This window comes from Dryobates pubescens, chromosome 2 (genome assembly GCF_014839835.1).
Source record: "Dryobates pubescens isolate bDryPub1 chromosome 2, bDryPub1.pri, whole genome shotgun sequence".
Taxonomy (NCBI): domain Eukaryota; kingdom Metazoa; phylum Chordata; class Aves; order Piciformes; family Picidae; genus Dryobates; species Dryobates pubescens.
In genome coordinates this window covers 14,591,755-14,614,041 of record NC_071613.1, presented here as the reverse complement: position 1 = coordinate 14,614,041, position 22,287 = coordinate 14,591,755, and the positions used below count along the sequence as shown (strand labels likewise).

The window sequence follows — 22,287 nt, the reverse complement described above, 5'->3', positions numbered from 1 at the left end:
GCTGCAGGAGTAGGACAAGCTAATTGGTTTTTTTACAGGTAACTCGAATTCACCCTGTGCCCCCAAGAAATGATTGCCTCCCCTGCAAGTACTTCTCTTCTGGGGTCTCCTTGAGCCCTAATGTAAACAGCTCGTTAGGCACCTGAGTCCACTCAGAGCAGGATGTGTCTGATTGTGGTGCTTTGGGTTTTGTTGTTTGTTTTTTCTCGAGGACAGTTCTGGCTTTTGGAAGGAGAATGTGAACCAGCAGTCCCTCTCTGCTGTTTTGCCTTGCAAACTTGCAGTTCAGCCACAGTTCAGCTGTCCCAGATCTTCCAAGCACAGGTATGTTATGGGTTGGCACTGAGGGAATTTTGTGCATTGGTAACCTCGTTTGGTGGGGCATGACTCCCAATCAGGGATTTCTGGTCACTTTCTATCTGCTTTCAAACTATCAGAGTCTGATGGCATTCAGGTACTCTGCAATGCTCTAGCACTAGGCAGGAAGAATTTGCCTTATTCTCAAAATACAATAAATCAACTGAATTAGCAATTAATGTCATCCACTTGGACTTGTGTTAAGTGTTTGACGCTGTCCTGCATGACATCCTGGTCACCAATTGAAGAAGCGTGGACTTGAGGGGCAGACTACTCACTGGATGAGGAATTGGCTGGATAGATGCACTCTGAGTACTGTTCAGTAGCTCAGCATCCAAATGGAGGCCAGTGACAAGTGGTGTCCCTCAGGAGTCAGTACTGGGATTAGTGTTGTTTAACATTTGTCAGTGATATGGATAGTGGCATTGAGGCACCCTCAGCAGGCTTGCAGATGACACCAAGCTGTGTGGTCCAGTTGACACACTGGAGGGAAGGGATGCTGTGCAGAGGGATTTGGACAGGCTTGAGAGGTGAGCCCAAACCAACCTCATGAAGTTCAAGAAGGCCAAGTGCAAGGTCCTGCACCTGGGTCAGGGCAATCCCAAGCACAAATACAGGCTGGGCAAGGAGTGGCTTGAGAGCAGTCTCAAGGAGAAGGACTTGAGGGTGTTGGGTTGCTGAAAAATTCAACATGAGCCATCAATGTGCACATGCAGCAGCCCAGAAGGCTGTGTCCTGGGCTGTATCAAAGGAAGTGTGACCCACAGGGCAAGTGAGGTGATTCTCCCCCTCTAGAGGCTGAGGGAGCTGGGGTTGCTTAGCCTGGAGAAGAGGAGACTGAGGGGTGACCTTATTACTCTCTACAACTACCTGAAGGGAGGTTGTAGACAGACAGATGTTGGTCTCTTCTCCCAGGCAGCCAGTACCAGAACAAGAGGACACAGTCTCAGGCTGTGCCAGGGGAGGTTCAGGCTAGATGTTAGGAAAAAGTTCTATACAGAAAGAGTGATTGCACATTGGAATGGGCTGCCTGGGGAGGTGGTGGAGTCGCCATCACTGGAGGTTTTCAGGAGGAGACTTGATGGGGTGCTTTGTGCCGTGGGTTAGTTGTTTGGGTGGTGTTTGATTGGTTGATGGGTTGGATGCGATGATCTTGAAGGTCTCTTCCAACCTGGTTTATTCTATGTATGTATTCTATGTACTCTGCTCTTATGAGACCCTGCCTGGAGTACAGTTCCGGAGCACCTAACACAAGAAGGACGTGGAATTGTTGGAGTGGGTCCAGAGGAGGCCACAAAGAGGGTTGGAGCACCTCCCCCATGGGGACAGGCTCTGAGAGCTGGGGCTGTTCAGCCTGGAGAAGAGAAGATTCTGGGGAGACTGTAGAGCAGCCTTCCAGTACCTGAAGGGGGCCTACAGGAAAGCTGAGGAGGGACTTCTGACAAGGGCTTGTAGTAATAGGATGATGGGGAATGGATTGAGGCTGAAGACAGGTATATTTAGTTCATATGTTAGGAAGAAATTTTTTCCAGTGAGGATGGTGAGACACTGGAACTGGTTGCCCAGGGAGGTGATGGATGCCCCCTCCCTGGAAGTGTTCAAGGCCAGGCTGGACAGGGCCTTGAGCAACCTGGTATAGTGGGAGATGTCCCTGCCCATGGCAGACAGGATTGGAACTAGATGATCTTTGATGTTCCTTCCACTCCAAACCATTCCATGAATATGAATTAGCAGAGATGTTTCTGTTACTAATTTTGATGTTCTCAATGCACAACCATTCAGCCCACTAGTGGTCATCTAAACAGCTTCTGTGCTGCCCCTGGTTTTCAAATTCCAAGCTAAAGTGCCTTCAGTGCTCACAAATACTCCACTGTAGTTTAACCTTTGCTTAAGTGCCAGAGTCAATGCCTTTTTTTTTTTCTTCTGAGCCAGACAATTATTTGAGGGTTTGGGGTTATATTACTTTGGCCATAAATTGGTCTCATCCCTGGAGACATTTAAAATCAAACTTGATGGGGCTCTGAGCAACCTATTCTAGTTGGTGTCCCTGCCCACTGCAGGAGGGGCTGGACAAGATGACCCTTGAGGGTCCCTTCTAAATTGATGCATTCTGTGATTTATTGTGGGGTTTTTATGATAAATTCCCATTTTTTGTTTAGGGATAGGGTGGGTTTTTAGAGCAGATGTAAAGCAAATATTGATGAGCACAGTTAAGGTGTCTTTATAACCTGTCCTTCAGCCTCTAACACCTGAACCGCAGCTTTGGCTATATAGGACCTGGGAAGAGCAACTTGCAGATGGATATCTACCATCTCCATTCTCTACTCAACACTGGCCAAGGTAAGAAACACACAAGTAGAGTAAAAGTGTAAACCTTTATTTAGTTTGGGTTTTGGTTTGGGGTTGGTTTTGGTGGGGTTTTTTTCAGTCAAAAAATCCCAACAGACCATCCCACTCTTCTGTTTTTCCAAGACCAGCCCTCACTTCCAAACTACAGTGGATTGGGTTAGCTTTTTGGCTTCAAGGTTAAATAGAAATGCAAAACATGCTCGGGGGAATCTTTAAATCCAGTATAAAAAGCTGCCCTCGGCTGCTGGAGCTGACCCGTTTCTATCTTAAATAAATAGGTAAAATCCGTTACTACCCGATAAAGTGCAACAGTGGCAGAGCAGGGCGCGGGGTGCCGGCTTCCCGCCCGAGCAATACCTGCAGCAGTAGCTTTGGCAGGGGAGGATGTGGCACCAAAGCGAGGGGATGAAGTTGGAGCCCCCCGGGATCTGCGCTCAGAGGGCTCGGAAGGCGCCGAGAGCGTTCTCTTCCCACTCTGAGCCGGGGTCCGAGTAGCCGCTGGTGTCTTCGGCGTCCGACACGGGCGAGTACTGCCCGCAGAAAGCGCGGGCCGGCGGGTACGAGGGGGCACGCGGCGGCGCCGCGAGGGAAGCGGCTTCCACCCCGCTGGGCTGGCTGGGCGGGAAGCCCTCGAAGCCGGGCGCTGAGGGGAAGGTGGCGGCCGGCGGCCACTCGTAGGAGGCCGAGCTCTCCTCCGTGATCTGGACGATCTGGGCCACGCCGGAGAGTGCGTAGCGGGGCCGCTCAGGGGGACGCAGGGCGGCGAAGCGGGGCGGCCGCGGGTAACCCGACGGCGGCGGTGGCTCGGCGGGGCCGGGCCGGGGCGGTCCTCGCTGGCGGCGAGACTTCGCGCGCCGGTTCTGGAACCAGACCTGTGGGAGAGAGGGCGGCAGTGAGGGCGGGTGGTGGCGGGCCCGGGGCGGCGGGGCACGGCGCAGCAGGCGTCCCTCACCTGGATGCGGGACTCGGGGATCTGCGTGGCATCAGCCAGCTTCTCCCGCAGGTAGATGTCGGGGTACATGGTGTCCTGGAAAACCAGCTCCAGCGTCTCCAGCTGCGCCGCCGTGAAGCTGGTCCGCTTCCGACGCTGTGAAGCCGCCGGCGACCCCTCCGCTGGTGCTCCTGCCCCCGCGGCCAGGCTTGGCGGGGGAAGCGGCCTGAGGGCGGGCGAGGCCGGGCCGGGCCCGCCGCCTCCCGCCCACCTGCCTGAGGGGAAGGCGGGGGACTCCGCTGGGGGCTCCCCGAAGTGTAATGCAGCCATGGCAGCGGTCGAGGAGGGGTCCTGGGCCGTCCTGCCGTCCTTTATAGCCGGGGAGGGGGCTCGGCAGGGGCGGAGGTTCGAAGGGAGGCGGCACGGTCCTGTGGGGAAGGTGGGCGCGGAGGTGCGGGCACCCCGCCGAGCCGCCTGCCCGCGCACCCCATGCCTGCTGGTGGGTGCCCGTCTGGGACGGGGCCTGCCTTGCTCGGCCCATAAGCCTGAGCAGCGCCGGGGCAATGCAGCCCCACGCCTGCCTGGGGGATGGGGGGTGGCTTGTGGCCCCTGCACGAAACATGGGCTTCAAGAGGGAGAGTAGGGCAGGGTTTGTATCTGCTTTCTGTGTGCAAAACCACTTGGCGTTGGGAGGTTGGCAGGCCAGACAGGGCCCAGCCCCTCATCAGGGTTATTTCTGATACACCATCTGGGCTGATGTGGTTGTGGAGTTTGCCCTGGCTAGCAGCTGGTGTGGAGGTGAGTGTTTTCCTGCAGCTGTTGGCGAGCAAAGATCTCACATAGTGTGAGACTCCAAGTAAACAAAAGTTATCTCTTCCTCTGGCCGCTCTGCTTGCAGTACTTTGCCAGCTGTGTGGCTGGGCCTACGGCCTCCTGCTGTGCCTGCTGCTGCAAAAACATCTCTCTTTTTAAGATGCAAGTCAAATGTGCTTGGAGAGCCCCAGCAGCTCAGACGGGGCAGAAACAGAGGCTAGTGTCATCACATCTTCCACTCCCTTGCTAATGCCCACATCTCTTACAGCCCAAGCACTTCTGGTAACCATTTCCCAGACAGAGAGAGTCTCATGCTAAAAACCTCGTCCGTGAGCTCCAAACAGGCTATGCCTGACTGTCACCAAGATGCTTCAAAAAGAGGCTGCCCTTATCTTGCTTTACAGGACTGATTCCCTTGAAAAGTGACTGTCCATGAAAAAATGGTGTTCTGATCATGAAAAGCTGTTTTAGAATGTTTTGTTCCTAAAGCCTTCTTAGCTTTGTGCTTTTACACTCCTTTCAGGAGGCCATTTGTTCCTGGACTCATGGCCTCTAGTCTGCAGACAGTAGTCAGAAACATGAGACTTGTCCAGTGGTCTCAATCAGCAGTGTAACTAGAGGGCTTGGGGCTGAGAAGGGGCACAGGTCAGTGGTGATTCAGAAAGCAGAGACAGCTGTGCAGGTTCTCTGTCAATTTAGAAGATGTCATAGAGGGCACCAAAATTGAAATTACTCAGTATTGCTTTTATGTGATGAATATTCAACTCTCTTATATCAAATGACATTTGCTGAAAAACACAGGCAGAGGTTTCTTTCTTGTATAATGCAGAATAGAAATGTGACAACTTTTAGGTTTGTGAAGGATTGAATCCTGATTTGAATCATAGATTTGTTTTGATTGGAAAACACCTCCATTGTCATTGAGTCCAATCTGCAAACTAGGACCGCCATGGTCATTAAACCACTTCCCAAAGTGCCATGGCCAGATGTTTCTTGAACACCTCCAGGGTCAGTGACTCCATCACCTCCCTGGGCAGCCTGTTCCAATGCCTGGCTACTCTTGCAGGAAACAAACTTTTCCTCATATGCAACTTAAACCTCCTGTGACACCATTTCAGGCTGCTTCCTCTTATTCTGTCATCTGATTACTAGGGAGAAGAGACCAACCCCCACCTCACTCCAACCTCCTTTCAGGTAGCTGTAGAGAGCAGTGAGGTTTCCTCTTTGCCTCCTCTTCCCTATATTAAACCATCCCAAATCCCTCAGCCTCTTCTGTTTAAGACTTGTTCTCTAAACCCTTCACCAGCCAGTACAGGGATATTGACTTTAGGATCTGGCTGAAGTGGATTAAGTATGCCAGACAGAGAAAGCAGCTTTTTCAGGGAAATGTGTCTTTTTCACACAGGTACCTGTGTTTTTCTTGCAGCAGCAGCCCAGAGTGAAGTAGCTGCTGGCAGGGCAGACCCCCTGCTGCTCACCCCTATCCTGCTGCCTTCCTTTAGCTGACTGGGTTGTTAAGCTGTGCTTGGGTTCATGCACTGTGATCAGGGAACTAATCCAAATTAAGTTATCTGTACAGTAACAACAAGGTGTTTGGGTTTGGGGTTTTTGAGTCTTTTTTTGTTTGCTTTTTAAACCCAGAACCAGGATTCCCCTCCTGTAAGTCACCAGCAGTCTGTGGGACAGCCATACAAGCAAGAGGGCTCTGCCAGATCAAGCAGCAGGGAAATGAGGACTTCTTATCTGGGAGAGATTTGTGGACCACTGCCACCTGGATCTAATGCTGAGCTAGGAGAGGTCAAAACTCAGACTACCCAGGAACATGATGGTCTTGGTGTCAGACTTCCCATTAAGGTGACTACTTTATCGATGTATATTGAATAGGTACTCAGGAGAGAGTGAATACTGGGAGCTAACAGACCTATTCCCAACCCATAAATCTGGAAATGGGCTGACTCTTTGATCTCTGGATGCTGCAACATCCTTTGAGCGAAAAGCTGCCTGGGTTCCCTTGCGCTTTTAGAGTATCAGAGGTGTTCCAATAGCTGTCTTGTAACAGTAGGCAGCTCCTGAGGAGGAAATGAATGGAGGCATTGCCCAGGCTTTCATTAAGATACAGAGATACACCACTTACAGACCCTGGAAAAAAGGCCACTTTGTTACAGGGGAAGAAAAAGAACTTCTGCCCGCTAAACTTTGTTGCAATAGATCTTGTGTAGGAGTGTAGTTTGAGCGCTAGTCCTGCAGCAGGAAGAGGCAGCGTGCCTCTTGCAGCTCTTGAGTGCTCTGTGCAAAATGGTCAGAACCATGAATGCAGCCCAGAACTGCACACACAGGCTCTGAGGATTATTGGGTTATCAGTGACCAAATTGCCCATCTGCAGGCAATTTTCTAGCAGATGTTCCTGTAGTTTACCCGTGAGGGGCTGAGGCAGCTGCAGGCAGGCCAGACTGAGGCTGTGCTGTCTGGCTGCAACCTTTAGTGCTGATCTCTCTTTATTTCTACTTCCTCTGCCTCAGTTTCTTTTACTGGGATGGCTGGCTAATACCAGCATGTTAGTAATAGAATCATGGAATGGTTTGTGTTGGAAGTGACCTTAAAGATGATCTAGTTCCAAACCCCTACCATGGGCAGGGACACTTTCCACTCGACCAGGTTACTCAAGGCTCTCTCCATCTTGGCTTTGAGTAATTCCAAGCAGGGGGCATCCACAACCTTCCTGGGCAACCTGTTCCAGTGTCCCACCACCCTCCCTATAAATATTTTCTTTCTAATCTCCAGTCTAAATATCCCCTCTTCCAGCTTAAAACCATTCCATCACTACAAGCCCTTGTAAAAAGTCCCTCCCCAGCTTTCTTATAGACCCCCCTTCCAGTACTGGAAGGCTGCTCTAAGGACTCCCCAGAACCTTCTCTTCTCCAGGCGGAACAGCCGCAGCTGTCTCAGCCTGTCCCCACAGGGGAGGTGCTCCAGCCCTCTGATTATCTTGGTGGCCTTCCTCTGGACGTGCTCTAATATTTCAACACCCCTGATAGATCTCTATGATGAGTTTTGTTCTGTGCAGCAGTGGCATGTGCTGGACATGAAACCAGAACAATTGTGGGGCAAGACCAGAGCCCAGGAGTCGTATTTTCCCTTTCCCATTGCTCATGCTGATGTTCTCTGTGGGATTATGGTAGTCACCTTTCTGTATTGACTTAGTTTGGAAAGGATCCAAGACTGAAGAAAGGTAAGGGGGATGGAGCATGCTGTTAAGTGGACATCAGAGTAGGAGGCTTTTGCTTGCTTCTAGGCAAGCGGGATGGCATGAAAGACAATTCTTTGCCTGCTTTTGCCAGTCCTCTCCCCTCCCAGTGTTGCCACACCTCTCTGCAGCTCCCACAGTGTCATTCCACCACTGTGCTAGAAGCAGTGCCTGCGAGGTGCTGCAGCAAGAAAAGACCCACTGTGTCTGGATTCATCAGTTTCCTTTCCCTAACCAGAAGTTCTGCTGTGCCCTGTGCAGTCTGAGAAAGAGGTTTCCAATGCCTTGTAGGTGCCAGTATCTGCATGGAGTTTTACCTAGGTAAGGACTGGAAGAATTTAGGAAGATGTTCAGACTTTCATTCCCTGTTTTTTTTTTGTGTGTGTTCTCTTTAAGCCCAAGGGATTTTACTTCTTCCCTCAAGACACCAAAGCTATGACTTAAGTGCAGAAGCGGTCTGCTTTTTGAAATTAAGATGGATAGAACTGAAATTGCTTTCTCTAAGGGAAGAGCAAACTACTTTGTGTAGATAACAGAGGTTACAGCTTGCTTCAGAGGCTGGATTACATTGATCTTCATTATATTTGTCAGGATAGAAACTCGTGTTTATGCTGGGTGGACCTCTGCACTAAGGTACTTGTGCCGAGTGAACTCTTGCAATAGAAAGTGTGCCTGTACTTGCAGTGAAGACATGGGTTGAAGCTTCAGGTGGGAAAGAGGAAATGGTCTCAAGTTACACCAGGGGAGGTTTAGCTTGGATATCAGAAGAAATTTCATCACTGAGAGGGTTCTCAAACACTGGAATAGGTTCCCCATAGATGTGGCTGAGCCCTCATCCCTGGAGGCAGAGTTTTGATGCCGAGGGACATGGTTTAGTCCCAGACTTGGTCGTTAGGTAGTGGTTGGAATTCATGATTTTATTCAGTCTGGAAAAGCCCTTTTATTCTGATTTTATGTCACTGCTGCCAGCTTCAAGCATCCAGCAAGGATAAGACAGGCTCTGAAGCACTAACATGTTGGAGGAGGCAGATGTGCTCTGTGCAAGGCTTGCTGTTGGCTTTTCAAGTCTTTGTGTATCAAGCTGAGGAGGTTCACTCAGGCTGTTGAGGCCCACAAAGTCATCTTTGAAACATGCAGATTAAGCCTTACATGAGTTGAGGAGCTGGAGCTTGAGAAGCATCCCAGCAGGCCCTTTGAGAGTAGGCAGCAGTGTGACATTCAGTGATGTCTTTGCTACTAAAACAAGCGCACCCTTTTAGATGAGTAACACGTGTAAGCAGTTCTGCTGCTCAGTCCTGGAGCAGATGAGGCACAAGGGGGTTGCCAAACAGGGGTTAGTTAACAGCCTCTGCTGCATTCAAGCTGCTCTGGCTTGTCAACATCACTTTGTTCCTTTCAGGGCTCTACAGAGACAGCTCTTGCACTGTGTTGTTTTTTTTTCATTCCAGCAAAGCTTATTAGTATTTTTTCCTTTTTGGTGGCTGTCTTTAACTTGAATTCTCTGTTATCTGAACCCTGAGACCAAAGCTTTTAGTAGTGCAGATTTAGTGGTTTCTTGTCACCCTGACTAAACCTGCAAAGACTTTGTGTCTTAGATTACAATTTCTCCAACAGCTTTAATTAAAACTGACCAACAGGCTCAAAAGCTTATAGTATGAGACTGACCAAAACCAAAACACTCATAGAAGCATAGAATTGTTTTGGTTGGAAGACATCACAGAATCACCAAGGTTGGAAGAGACCTCAGAGATCAAGTCCAACCTGTCACCCAAGACCCCATGACTAAACCATGGCACCAAGTACCACATCCAATCCCCTCTTGAACACCTCCAGGGATGGTGACTCCACCACCTCCCTGGGCAGCACATCCCAATGGCGAACGACTCTCTCAGTGAAGAACTTTCTTCTCACCTCCAGCCTAAACTTCCCCTGGTGCAGCTTGAGCCTGTGTTCTCTTGTTCTGGTGCTGGTTGCCTGGGAGAAGAGACCAAGCCCCTCCTGGCTACAACCAACCTTCAGGTAGTTGAAGACAGCAACGAGGTCTCCCCTGAGCCTCCTCTTCTCCAGGCTAAACAATCCCAGCTCCCTCAGCCTCCCCTTGTAGGGCTTGTGCTTGAGGCTTCTCCCCAGCCTTGTTACCCTTAAGTCCAGATCCAGCTGTCAACCTAAGACCACTGTGGCCATTAAACCATGTCCTGAAGTGCCATGTCCACACATTTCTTGAACACCTCCAGGGACAGTGACTCCACCAGCCACCTGGGCAGGGTTTTTCCAAACCCAATTTTGTTAACTTAGAGGAACTTTAAAGGAAAAAAAAAGACAAACAAATTTAAACCCACATTTTTGCTGTTAAGATTTCTCTTAAGTTTTTAAAGCTCTGGGGAGAAAGCAATGCCTCTGTAACTATCTCACCAATAAAATTCATTGTAGACCCGAGACACTTTTCTGGTGGCATACATAACTCTGTTTGCTCCAGAGCTTCTGCTTGCATGAAGATGCTCCATAATAATTTCCAGCTTCTCTAGCAGGGCCCTGATAGCAAAAATCATTAATGCATGCTAAGTTCTGAAGGTGGTGGGTTGGGTTTTTTTTGGTTTTTTTTTTTTTGTTCTGCCTAAGAGGAAATCTTTAGATGAATGCTTAATTTTCCTCCAAACTGTTGTTGCCCTGACAAAGCTCTTTACAGCCTTTGAATGCTTTTGGAGGTTTCCCAGGTTTCCCTGATGCAGACATGCTGGAGCATGTCCAGAGAAGGGCCACGAGGATGAGCAGAGGGCTGGAGCTCCTCTCTGATGAGAACAGACTGAGGGAGTTGGGGCTGTTCAGTCTGGAGAAGAGAAGGCTCTGAGGAGACTTTATTGTGGCCTTCCAGCGTCTGAAGGGGGCTACAAGAAAGCTGGGGAGGGACTTCTTAGGGTGTCAGGGAGTGATAGGACTAGGGGAAATGAAACAAAACTAGAAGTGGGTAGATTCAGATTGGATGTTAGGAAGTAGTTCTTCCCCATGAGGGTGGTGAGACACTGGCACAGGTTGCCCAGGGAGGTGGTAGAAGCCTCATCCCTAGAGATTTTTAAGGCCAGGCTGGATGTAGCTCTGACCAATCTAATGTAGTGTGAGGTGTCCCTGCCCATGGCAGGGGCATTTGAACTAGATGATCCTTGAGGTCCTTTCCAACCCTAACAATTCTGTGATTCTATACACCAAGCTCTGCACATTGAGGCACACCTAGGCTTTTAGGTGGAGTTCTGAGATCATGGTTTTTGTTTGAAGTGGTCATTTTGTAGTGTTTGTGTTTCTACCCCTTGCAGCTATAACAAAGAAAAGCTTGAGACTGCATGTAGACCTCTCTTTGGTGTAGTTGGCAGATGTGTTGAGTATTCTGAGAGACCTGAGCCTCCTGTCTGTCTTGGATGTCTAGCTGTGTCCCTGAGAGCTCCTCCTTGCCAGAGCTCCAGCAGGCTGCTGAGGAGATCCTCACCATGCCCTCTGCTCCTAGGGGAATCCCAGAACACAGGCCAGCCTTCCTGAAGCCAGGGACCAGCTCTCTGCAGAGAAGAGGGATTTTACGTTCCTGCTCAGGCCAGGAAGTGGGTTTGATTGCAAAGGGCTCTTTCTGCCCCTCAGAAAGATGGACACTGGCATGTGCATGCCTGTGGTGGGTGTGAACACTGTGATGACTAGTTTGTGAAGCACCACAGGCTGAGGATGCCACTACTACATTCCCAGCTCCATCTCTCGTGGGGTCCCAGGCAAAAAGCTGACTTCTGTGCATCACCTTCACCATCTGTAAGGCTGAAATAGCTGTATCTGTCCCTGATCCTAAGGCTTGCTTCCACCTGTGGGTTGGATCTAGTGTCTTACCATAAGGTCAGAAATGTGACTTGGCCACGCTCCAGGCTGCACCCAAACTGTCTTGATTGGCAGGAGGCACCTGGGCAGAGAGGCTGGTGAGTGAGCAGGAAAGCAGTGCTGTGACTGTTGTGTGGCTTGATGGTGTGAGCCATGGTGCTGCATCCACAGTATCCTGACTGATGACCAAGGGACTAGCATGAGCCCTTCCAGGCCTTTTGTAACAACAGGTAAAACAGATGTGATGGAGTCCATTACACTGGAGAAGCAGAGTGATATCAGAACCTGGTGACACCAATCCCCAGCTGCAGTGTCACCAGTTATGCCAGGTCAGAGTAAAGGGCCAGGCTTGCCCAGCAGCTCTGTGTGCAGCTCCTCCACAGGGTTCAGATAAATGCAGCAGGACAAGCAGTTGTGTTCTTGCTGAAAAATGCCTGCCTTGCTTGGCTGGGATCTGAACACAGCTATGTGTGCATGATCTGTTGTCCTTTGAAAATTAAACTGCTGTTTCTCTTTGTTTTGGGTGACAAGGAACTAGTAGTATCTTGTGACTTTAGCCCTGTGCTTAGGAGGGGGATGTGACATGGTGGAGTAAGCCATTTCCTGAGAGGTGTGAGACATGACTTCAAGACCTGGTGGTGCCATCCGTGTATTCTGCTCAGAGGAGTTGATAAGAGCCTCAGACACAGAGGAAGCCTTGAGGAAAGCAGCCATGGGGGAGGAGTAAGAGCATAGCAAATGCATATGAAAAGATCAAGGGGCTGCATTTGCTAAGTCCCAACAGGAACAGATTTGGGGGGTGATGCTAAGGTTCAGAGAGGACCCAGACATAGCAAAGGGGCATGAGCAGCGTTGGTCTGATGGCTGGCAGCTGGCTCCCTACCGTCCCAGAGAGAAGGGAGATCAAGGATTTGGGAGTGAGAGGGAGATAACAGCAAGTGGTGGGGATGGGAAAAGGGAAAGGAAAAGGCAATAGAGAGGAAGGCACCTGGAGGCAGGAGAGGCTGGTTGAAAGGGCAGGGGGTTGAATGTAGTCACTGTTGAACCTCAGCATGCCTTTGAGTTTTGAGATACCCTGAGAACAGCAGGATGCATGTACCTACCTGGCTCTGAGTGTTGCTTCTGCAGGGAGTGAGCAGTCCCACAAAGACTGCTGTGTCAGCAAGCCTAGGCTTAAACAATTCTGTGTTGCAATTTATCTCTGTGCCCTCAGCGATTTTATAGCACATGATCCCGTGAGAGAACCTGAAGACTACAGAGTAGAGCTCATCATGTTGCTTTGCATGCTCACATGCTCTGAACAAGATCATCCCTCACTCTTAAACATTTTCTCCTTAAAGAAGAATTTCATAACCACTGTGGATGCAGCTGGTTTTCTATATAAAATTACTAGCTTATCTGAAATCCTACTGATGTTTCATTAACTCATTGTACAAGTGAAAGAAAAAAACCCCACAAACATCTCTGCAGAGTAGTGGGGCGGGGGGGGAGGGGAGAGGGAAGTCAAACAAAGAGGATAAGAACTGAACAACAGAACAAAAAGCTTCCAACAGTCCTCTCACTTCCTTTGTCATGGTCCTTAGCCTTAGCAAGCAGGGTTAAAGCATTTTGTGCATTTTCTTGGCAGACTCCTAAACCCATATCAGCATCATCCCCTGCGCTTGGTGAGGTCATCTTTCTACCTTGACTTGAGACTTTGAGAGCAAACAGCCTTAAGTTGCACCAGGGGATGTTTAGTTGGGTAGTAGGAAATATTTCTTCACCAGAAAGTTTGTCAAGCTCTGTAGTGGGCTGTCCAGGGAAGTGGTGGAGACATCACCACTGGAGGGCTTTAAAAGATGTGTAGATGTAGTGTTGAGGGACGTGGTTTAGTGGTGATTTGGCAGTACTGGGTTAACAGCTGAACTGGATGATCTTAAAAGATCTCTTCCAACCAAAACAATTCTGTGATTCTATGGCTTAGCAAATGACAGTCACAAGATTCTCTGTTTCATCCTTGCAGTGTTTGGTGCCTGAGTGCATGAGCTGCTGAAATGAACGGACTTTTATGACACTTTTACTTTTTGTTCCTCTGTTGTTTATTTTGGTTGGTTGGTTTTTGTGTGGGTGAGTTGGTTGGGGTTTGGAGGGGGATTTTTTGGGGGGTGGGGTGTGTGTGTTTTGTTTGGTGGTTGTTAAATTTTGTCTCATGGTTAGTAAGAAAGGGAGCCAAACATGAAGCAGATTTTGTTCCAGTGGTTAAAATGAGAAGGCAACTTCTAGAACCAGAACTTTCCCAGTATGGTTGCCATACAAGCACAGATCCACTATTTTTGTCTGCCCCTGGCTGCTCTCTGGTGCTGTTAAATCCCACATCTTCTGTCTCTCAGTGTTATTGGCTGGAGATCTCTTCAGCTGCCTTCTCTGTGCTTCCCTCCTGCTGCTCAGGTGCAGGCCAGGAGCAGTGCTCTGGCTTCAGTCTTGCCATTCGCTCTAAGTGTTTTGCTCTCTACAACTACCTGAAGGGTAGTTGCAGCCAGGTGGGGGTTGGTCTCTTCTCCCAGGCAACCAGCACCAGAACAAGAGGACACAGTCTCAAGCTGTGCCAGGGGAAGTTTAGGCTGGAGGTGAGGAGAAAATTCTTCACAGAGAGAGTTGTTCGCCATTGGAATGTGCTGCCCAGGGATGTGGTGGAGTTGCCGTCCCTGGAGGTGTTCAAGAGGGGATTGGACGTGGCACTTGGTGCCATGGTTTAGTTGTCATGAGGTCTTGGGTGACAGGTTGGACTTGATGATCTTTGAGGTCTTTTCCAACTTTATTGATTCTATGATTCTTTTCTGGTTAGTTTTGGAGACAAGGGGCCATTGGTCTCTCGTGGATCATGCCATAGACAACAAAACTATTTTGGTTTGCCCTAACTTTTTTCCTGGAGTGTTTAATTTCAAAGATATTTAGGCCTCTGTACAGTTTGGAAGATGTTAAGCTTTGACATGTAGATGGAAGGTGGGAAGCTCCACCTGAGTTGTGGATTTGCAGCTGATCATTAAATCAGCAGCTGCAGGTGATCATAGCTGGGGAGTGCAGTGGTTCCTATGCCATTTGAAGAAGGAATTCTTTTCCATGCATGAGTTGACTAAATTTTTATTATTATTATTATTATTTTTCTATTTAAAATGACACTGAAGAAAACAAATTAAACACCATGTAATGAACCCCCTGGGCATTATTCCTGTGGGTTATCCTGATTTTTTTGTAAGCCCACAGAACAATTTTCTGGTGTCTGACTCACACAAAACCTCCACGCATTTGCATAGAAAAGTATCTGCATCTTCCTCCCCCACTCTCCCATCCTCCTGCTTCAACCATCACAGATAAGTTGGCCCATACCACCCTGTGTGTTGCCTCCCTCCTCTCTGCAAGCACACACTCTAAGTGGTATGTCCCTGCCTTTCATCTGGGACCAGTGCCCCCCCTCAGGGATGCCCTGCTCAGGCAGCTCTTGCCCAGGGCTTCCAAAATGCCTCTTGTTTTCTCATCTCCATTTGATATGACAGCTTGACTTCCCTCTTTTTACTCAAGCTTAGCTCCTTTGCTTTTTTTCTGGTAGCATTATTTTTCTATTTGGCCCTGTTTGTCAAGGGCACACCCTTGTCACCTCCTTAGTCTAATCCTCTCCTTTGTTGTCTAAAGGTCATTCTCTCTCCTTTTGCTGGTACTTTAATCTCTTTCTCCATTATCTTTTACTCCCCTTGATTCTTTCCCCTTTCTTTTTGCATTTGACCAAGCTTGTCGTCTTAACACATACTACTTGAGGGATTTAAGACTTCTGCTTGGCAGCTCTTCTTCCCCACTCCCTGGAAGTTTCTCTGTGCTGCTGGACAAATGCCAAACAGCAAATAGATTTGTGACTCCAAATGAGGGAGCCTGCAATCCCAGATCGAGAGTGACTCCAGGTGGCAGTGATAGCAGCAGCTCTCTACTGCCATCTTAGCCATCCTCCACATCTCTACCAGACCACATTTTCCTTCTTTTGCTCTCTTATCTTCACATCTGGGAGCGTGTCTGAAGGTCTTTGAGGTGAGAGGAGTGCTGAGAGTTTGCTGCAAAGCTGAGTGATCAAAGAAGGGTGCAGCAGCGTTGTGAGGTAGGTTTCTATTTGCAGTTCCTCTTTTGTCACTAACCTCAAGCTCAGTGTCAATGCCTGAAGGATGACTGTAGACAAAGTTCTTTATGATAGAGGCTGGAAATTGCAAAACTGGGCACAATATTCTGTCCATCACAGCATCACCTGGGTGTTTTACCTGGGTGTCTTGGTCAGTGCCAGCATAGCAGCACTCATGGGACTGTAGCATTTCAGAAAGTCTATTTCTCTAGGATCTTGCCAGGACAGAAAAATATGGAGCCTTCAGAGGGCAAAAGTGAGAAGGGAAGGAGTTTCCTTTGATTAATTTCTCTTAGTTGAACTGTCCTTCCTCCCTTGCTTCCTATTTCTTATCAAATTTGGCAGCAGGAGTCCTCCCATGTGCAGAGCAATCCAGGAGAAACAAGGAATCTGCTGACACTGAAAATCCTGACAGACTGAAGACTGATACTCCCTGCCCACAGAGCTTGGATTTGCACCTCTTCAGGCAAATGGTGATCATTCCAGTGGCTCTGTGGGACAGGCTCCTGTTTGAGGGACCAGGAAAATTTCCTAGCTGTGAGATTTGAAGTGCCACTTCCCACACAAGCAAACCCCTGTATGTTTCCTCACCCTAAAAGCATCTACAATGTGTGCAAGCACCGACTTCCTTTGTCTCAAACAAGTCTTTGCATTTCAGCTTTCCACAGCAGCAAGTTGTTGTTAACAGTGTATAGCCAAGTAAATGCCACTGCAACTGGCTCATGGCCCCATTGCTGAGGGGAAGATGGATGGTACACTAGCAGAGACACACATGGCTGTCCCTAGAAGATCCCTGTTCCAGAGCAGGATTGGTACTTCCTGCTCTCCAGGCCTTTATGTAGTCTTGCAGCAATGCTGCTTCACCAGATGCCTTTGGCTAACCAAAGTGGAAGAGCTGGCTTCAGATAGGAGTTTTACTTAGGAATGTGTAACATTTTATGTGGCTATCCATATGCATGAGGAGCTGCAGAAGATGGGGTCATTGCAGGCTTGCCTCCTCTCTTTTCCCTGTTCACCTTTCCCAGGGTCAGTTCTCAAGTTCTTGCCAGTGTTTTCAGCAGATGGAGAAGCTCTGGAGCACATCACACAACAAGACAGACATTCACTTTTTCATCACAACAAAAGGAGCGCTGCCTCTGGGAAATCCTCTCTGTATCTGTGGGTCCAGTTCAATGGTTTTCTCCATGTAAGAAGTCAGGAGTCATGGAGGAAAAGGAGCCATGAAGTGCTCTTTGCGGGGCTTGCAGAATAGCCATAGCTTAGATAATCACAGCCCCACAGGATGTTAGGGGCTGCAAGGGACCTTGAAAGCTCATGCAGTCCAACCCCCCTGCCAGAGCAGGATCACCTATACCAGGACACACAGGAACACATCCAGGTGGGTCTTGAATATGTCTGGAGAGGGAGACTCCACAACCCCCCTGGGCAGCCTGTTCCAGTAGTCTGTCACCATCACAGTGAAATAATTTTTCCCCCTGTTTCCATGGAACTTCCCATGCCTCAACTTCCACCCTCTGCCCCTTGTCCTGTCATTGGGCACCACTCAGCAGAGCCTGGCTCCAGCCTCTTGACACTTTCCCTTTACATGTTTATAAACATGAATGAGGTCATCGCCCCTCAGGCTTCTCTTCTCCAAGCTAAAGAGCACCAGCTCCCTCAGTCTCTCCTTGTAAGGAAGATGTTCCACTACCTTCAGTATCTTTGGCTCTCTGCTGGACTCTCCAGTGGTTCCCTGAGGTCCTCCTTGAACTGAGGGGCCCAGAACCTAAGCCTAAACCTCCCCTGGTGCAGCTTGAGACTGTCCTCTTGTTCTGGTGCTGGTTGCCTGGGAGAAGAGACCAACCCCCACCTAGCTACAACCTCCCTTCAGGTAATTGTAGAGAGCAGTAACAGTGTAAAAGCACTTAGACTCTTGATCTGGACCATCATCTGTGAGTCACCAAGAGAGCTACCTGCTTACTAGGTGACTAACACTGTCACTGCTTGCCAGGGTCAGATTTGAGTGTTGGGTCCTGACATGAGAGGTTTCACCCTGTCATTCTTCTCCAGAGGCAGCCACTCTTCCTGGGAAAGTTTATCAAGGGCCTTTCTAATGGAGGCAGGAAGAAGAAGAAAACATATCCCCAGCTGGCACTGCATTGCTTCCTGTGACCCTCTCTCCTCCCAGCAAGGCAAGGCTTTGAGGTTGCCTAGGCTGAGTGGAATATATTTTAGAGCAAGACTCTATTTAGCTATGATGCCAACTGCAGCCAACTATAAAAAGCTCAGTAATGCTCTTTGAAAGTGTAACAGCTGCTGCTCTAGATAGTCCCTGGTGTATTACCAGTCTGCCCTATTTCATGTGCACACAACCAAAATAAAGTATTATAGCAAGCATCTCATTATATCACTCAAGGAATATGGGACACAAGGTCTCCAGCAATGAGGAAGAATTCAAGGTTAGACAAATTTTTGAGCCATTCTACAGAATTTGTTAACAGAAAGGCAATTGCTCCTTGTCCTATCACAGGCCACCACTGAAAAGAGACTGGCACCTTCTTGGCAGCCACCCTTCAGATGTTTGTGAAGATTAATAAGATTTCCTCTCAGTCTTCTTTTTTCCAGGCTAAGCAGTCTCAGGTCTTTCAGCCTTTCCTCATCAGGCAGAAGTTCCAGTCCCTTCATCATCCTCAAAGCCTCCATTGGACACTCTCTAGTATATCTGTGTTGCTCTTGAACTGGAGAGCCCAGAACTGGACACAATATTCCAGGTGTGGTCTCACTGGGGCAGAATAGGGTGGAGAGCCTCTCTTGACCTGCTGGCCACATTCTTCTTAATGCACCCCAGGAGACCATTTGCCTTCTTGGCCACAAGGGCACATTGCTGTCCCATGGATAACTTACTGTCCACCCTGACTTGAAGGCCCTTCTCCATGGAGCTGCTGTAGTAATCTCAGTTCTTTCTAAAATCTGATAACTATCTAGGAGTAATCCCTGCACTTCACTCTGTGGACTTTCTTGAGGTGAGGACCTTGATACACTTTATAGGGATGTGTCTCTTACTAATACATGAAGGTTGAGTGACCTGCCTGTGATTACATGAAGCCAGCAAGGAGCCAAGGAAGAAAGGGAGTCTGCTCTGGCTTTCTTCCCCTCTGCTACCAGCAGTCCGTCCAATTAATTTCCTGCAAGCAAACAAGGCATCTCAAACAAGATGAGTCCAGGAAGCAACAGCTACATTAAAAAAAGACAAGGAAATGTCTCTGAAAAAAAACCCACACCAGAGTTGATGACATCCTTTGACTTTGCCTGCTGGCAATTTGCTGTAGCAGTTTCCTGAAGTCCTGCTGGGCTGAGCCCTGACACCATGGTACCTGTGGTGGGAACCAGCCAGGCTAAAGAACAGCACCCTCCTGCTTCACAGAACCCAGAAGATCAGCCTGAGCTCCTGGTCCTTTCTGCATCCTGGCCTCACCTGGAGTACTGTTCTGGGCACCCCAGCTCAAGGACAGGAAACTACTGGAGAGAGTCCAGTACAGGGTCAATAAGATGCTGAAGGGACTGGGACATCTCTCACATGGGTAAAGTCTGAGAGAGCTGGGGCTGTTTAGCTTTGAGGAGGCTGGGGGGATGTCTTATCAGTGCTTACGAATATCTAAGGGGTGTGTGTCAGGAAGGTGGGGCCAGACTCTTCTCAGTGCTCCCCAGAGACAGGACAAGAGGTAATAAAGCATAAACTTGAACATAGGACATTCCATCTAAACACAAGGAAGAACTTCTTTACTTTAAGGGTGGTAGAGCACTGGAACAGGCTGCCCAGAGAGATTGTGGAGTCTGTTTCTGGAGACTTTCAAGGCCCACCTGGACATGTTCCTTTGTGGTCTTCTTTAGGTGAACCTGCCTTGTCAGGAGGGTTGGACTCGATGATCTTCAGAGGTCCCATGCAACCCTTACCATTCTGTGATGAAGACCATGCAGTGTCAAGTGGCTGGATTGCTGTAGGCAGGTTGGTTTTGGTTTGTAGTGCAGATAGGGCCTTTGTAGTGTGGGTGAAGAACAGCCTGTTCCTAAGTGAGGTGGCAACTGCCAGAGGTCTGAAGTGGTGCTGAGCTCACCAGTCTGCAAGGAAATGGTCGGCAGCCAACACGGCTGTTACCAGAGAGGACAGGACAGTTTAGGCAGGGTGAGGAATGATTTGGCTTCAGGCAGAGCCACTGGGATAGAAGCACTCACACCACAGGATGGGTTTGGCCATGACTCTGAGTGCTGGCTGCACCTAGATCCCAAACAGGGATGTTTCATCTGTGAGGAAATGGGAGGCATCCAGAAATGAAAGCAAGGAGCCTCCTAGTCATGCAGGAACTATGGCAGTTCTAGGCTGTGCCTAGAACATTTTCCACAGATCTTGAAAAGAAAGTAGTAGCATGCAAACAAATTACCATTGGATGCAAAAGGGAGAAATAATGATAAGGTCTAAACAATCCCATTGGCCTGGTATCTGACGTCAAGTGAGGTGTGTACACTAACTTGCTCTCTTTTCAACTCCTTTGCTCTAGCAGATACTAGCTTCTGGCTTCTGTTGGCTTGCTGACCTTTGCTGTGTTGCTTTGTTGTGGCTGACAAACTACTCTCTGCTCTTCTTTCTTCTACTTTGTACAGGGGGGAAGGGAGCAGGGAGGGGGAAGCTGTTGGTAGCTCCCTGGTTTTGTCCAGAGGAGTTCTTGTGGTGTTGATAAATTGTAGAGATATGCAAATATTGTATATTTTGTAGATATTTGTTGCATTCCATATTTCTAGGTTGTAGTTATGCTTGTACACACAGCTTTATTTGCTGTCACCTGAGCTGGTCTGGCAATTTTATGGTGGGGGTAATTTCAACCCACCACAAAGAAACTTAGGAGGGAGCCCAAGAATAGGCTGGGTGCCCAGACACCGAGCTGCAGGAGCAGGCCCATCCCTCCCTGCCAGCTCTCTGAAAACCCCTCAGGCTCCCCAGCTTTGCCAGGGCACTGAGCTGTTGGCTCTGTGCTGGAGGAGCAGGTTTCTTGTGTGTGTACAAATGCAGATGCAAACACACACCATATGGCTGTTTAAATGAAGTGATGCTGAAGGAGGGTGATTTGTGTCAACAGACAGAAATGAATTGCCATGCTGCAGCGTGTAGCAACAAGCTGTCAGGTAAGAGCTGGCACATTTTTTGTGTCCAGCCATGCATCCATAATGGTATCACAGAGGGAGCTGAGCTGCTGTGGAATTTAAGGCTGGGGAGGGAGGGTTTAACAACACTTAGGATACTGGAAATCTTTGAACATTCACTAACTTCCCAGGCAGAGTTTTTTATTTGTCCTCTAATAGTCTGCAGATTATTGAAGACTTTACTACATCCCTTGATAAGTAAGAGCTCAGTCAGACAGTGAGCAGCCTTCATTCTAAAATAGGGACAGCTGAGGCTTTCTGCGAAGCTTTTGTCTTCCTTTGTCTGAGGCTTTGCTACAACTAAATGGCTTCCACACTTCTAGAAGCCAGACTGGTAAATCATTGCCCAGGAGCCTGTTTGTTCAAAGAAGAAAAGAAAATAGTGCTGCAGTCCCAGACTGCAGGTCTCAAGATGAAGCTGTCTCTCTCATGCAGTCCCCATAGAAACCTCTAGTTCCTGGTGCTCTGACACACTGGCCATGATTTTCAACAGCCACCAAGTCATTTGTTTAATCCGTTCACTACTTCTTTGTGGAGTTTTGGGGCTTTAAGGTGTCAGAAAGAACCATCAAACGAACTCCTGCAAGGCATTACGAGGCAAGATCATGCAATGTGTCACTGGGGGTTAAAAAAAGATCACAAAAAAGGCCTTTTCTTGCAAAGCAGATGCCTTTCTTCTAATCTGTTTCACAGGTTGAGGAAAACAAGCTCTTTACAAAAAGAAATGGGTGGAAAACTCAAATCCTTTCGCAGTAAGCCTGATGTCAAAGCTGGCTTCGTGGTTCTTTCACTCATGGCTAGAGAAATTTTCTTCTTCTGATCTTCAAGACTTTCCAGGCCTGAAGGCTTTTTCTCCTGACTCCTAGGTGACTGTTAAAATGATGAGAATTGTTAGCTGTTTTGTAGTGCATCAAATTACTTGCCTCCAAATAAGGATTATTTTCATCAGACTGGGTGCTCTTAATTATTCCTGTTGCATTTGGGTCCCTCATCAGGACCAGCCCTTTCCTCATACAACCACTAAAGCCTGGGGGGTGGATTGCTCTGGTAAAGTGATCAGCAGGGAGATAATTACAGTTTGCACATCAAATGTGGTAAGGGGATTGGAAGAAATGCCCACAGACCTGAACATGGCACATTGCACCACAGCAATAAGCTTCAATCACCAAAGATTGCTAACTGCCCTCTTTTTTTAATAGAGAGGATTAGCATGGCTGTCTGTCATGGCTGCCAGGTGACTGGGAGGTGCTTGCTGGGCACACTGCTAATGATGAAAGACTCAGGGCCTTTTAGCCTGGAAGAGAGAAGACTGAGAGGAGATCTTATTAATGCTTATAAATATCTTAAGAGTTGAGGTCATGAGGAGGGAGCTGGGCTCTTTTCAGTGATAGGACAAGGGGCAATGGGTACACACTAGAACACAGAAGG

At 48.6% G+C, this 22,287-nt stretch overlaps 1 protein-coding gene across 1 annotated transcript; it reads right to left on the bottom strand.

The window, feature by feature from the left end:
- Positions 1–3,129: 3,129 nt before the first annotated feature.
- Positions 3,130–3,967, bottom strand: MIXL1 (Mix paired-like homeobox). The gene is made up of 2 exons (XM_054168097.1): positions 3,659–3,967; positions 3,130–3,578 (listed from the first exon to the last, which is right to left on the bottom strand). The coding sequence occupies exons 1-2, from the start codon at positions 3,965–3,967 to the stop codon at positions 3,141–3,143; spliced, it is 747 nt and encodes a 248-aa protein (XP_054024072.1). The 3' UTR covers positions 3,130–3,140.
- Positions 3,968–22,287: the final 18,320 nt, after the last annotated feature.

What these genes read in the sequence shown, in the direction of transcription:
- MIXL1 (XM_054168097.1), bottom strand. Translation starts at nt 3,967, where the DNA reads ATGGCTGCATTACACTTCGGGGAGCCCCCAGCGGAGTCCCCCGCCTTC. An exon ending in TCCCCGAGTCCCGCATCCAG is followed by an intron (nt 3,579 to 3,658) that starts GTGAGGGACGCC and finishes TCTCTCCCACAG; the next exon opens with GTCTGGTTCCAGAACCGGCG.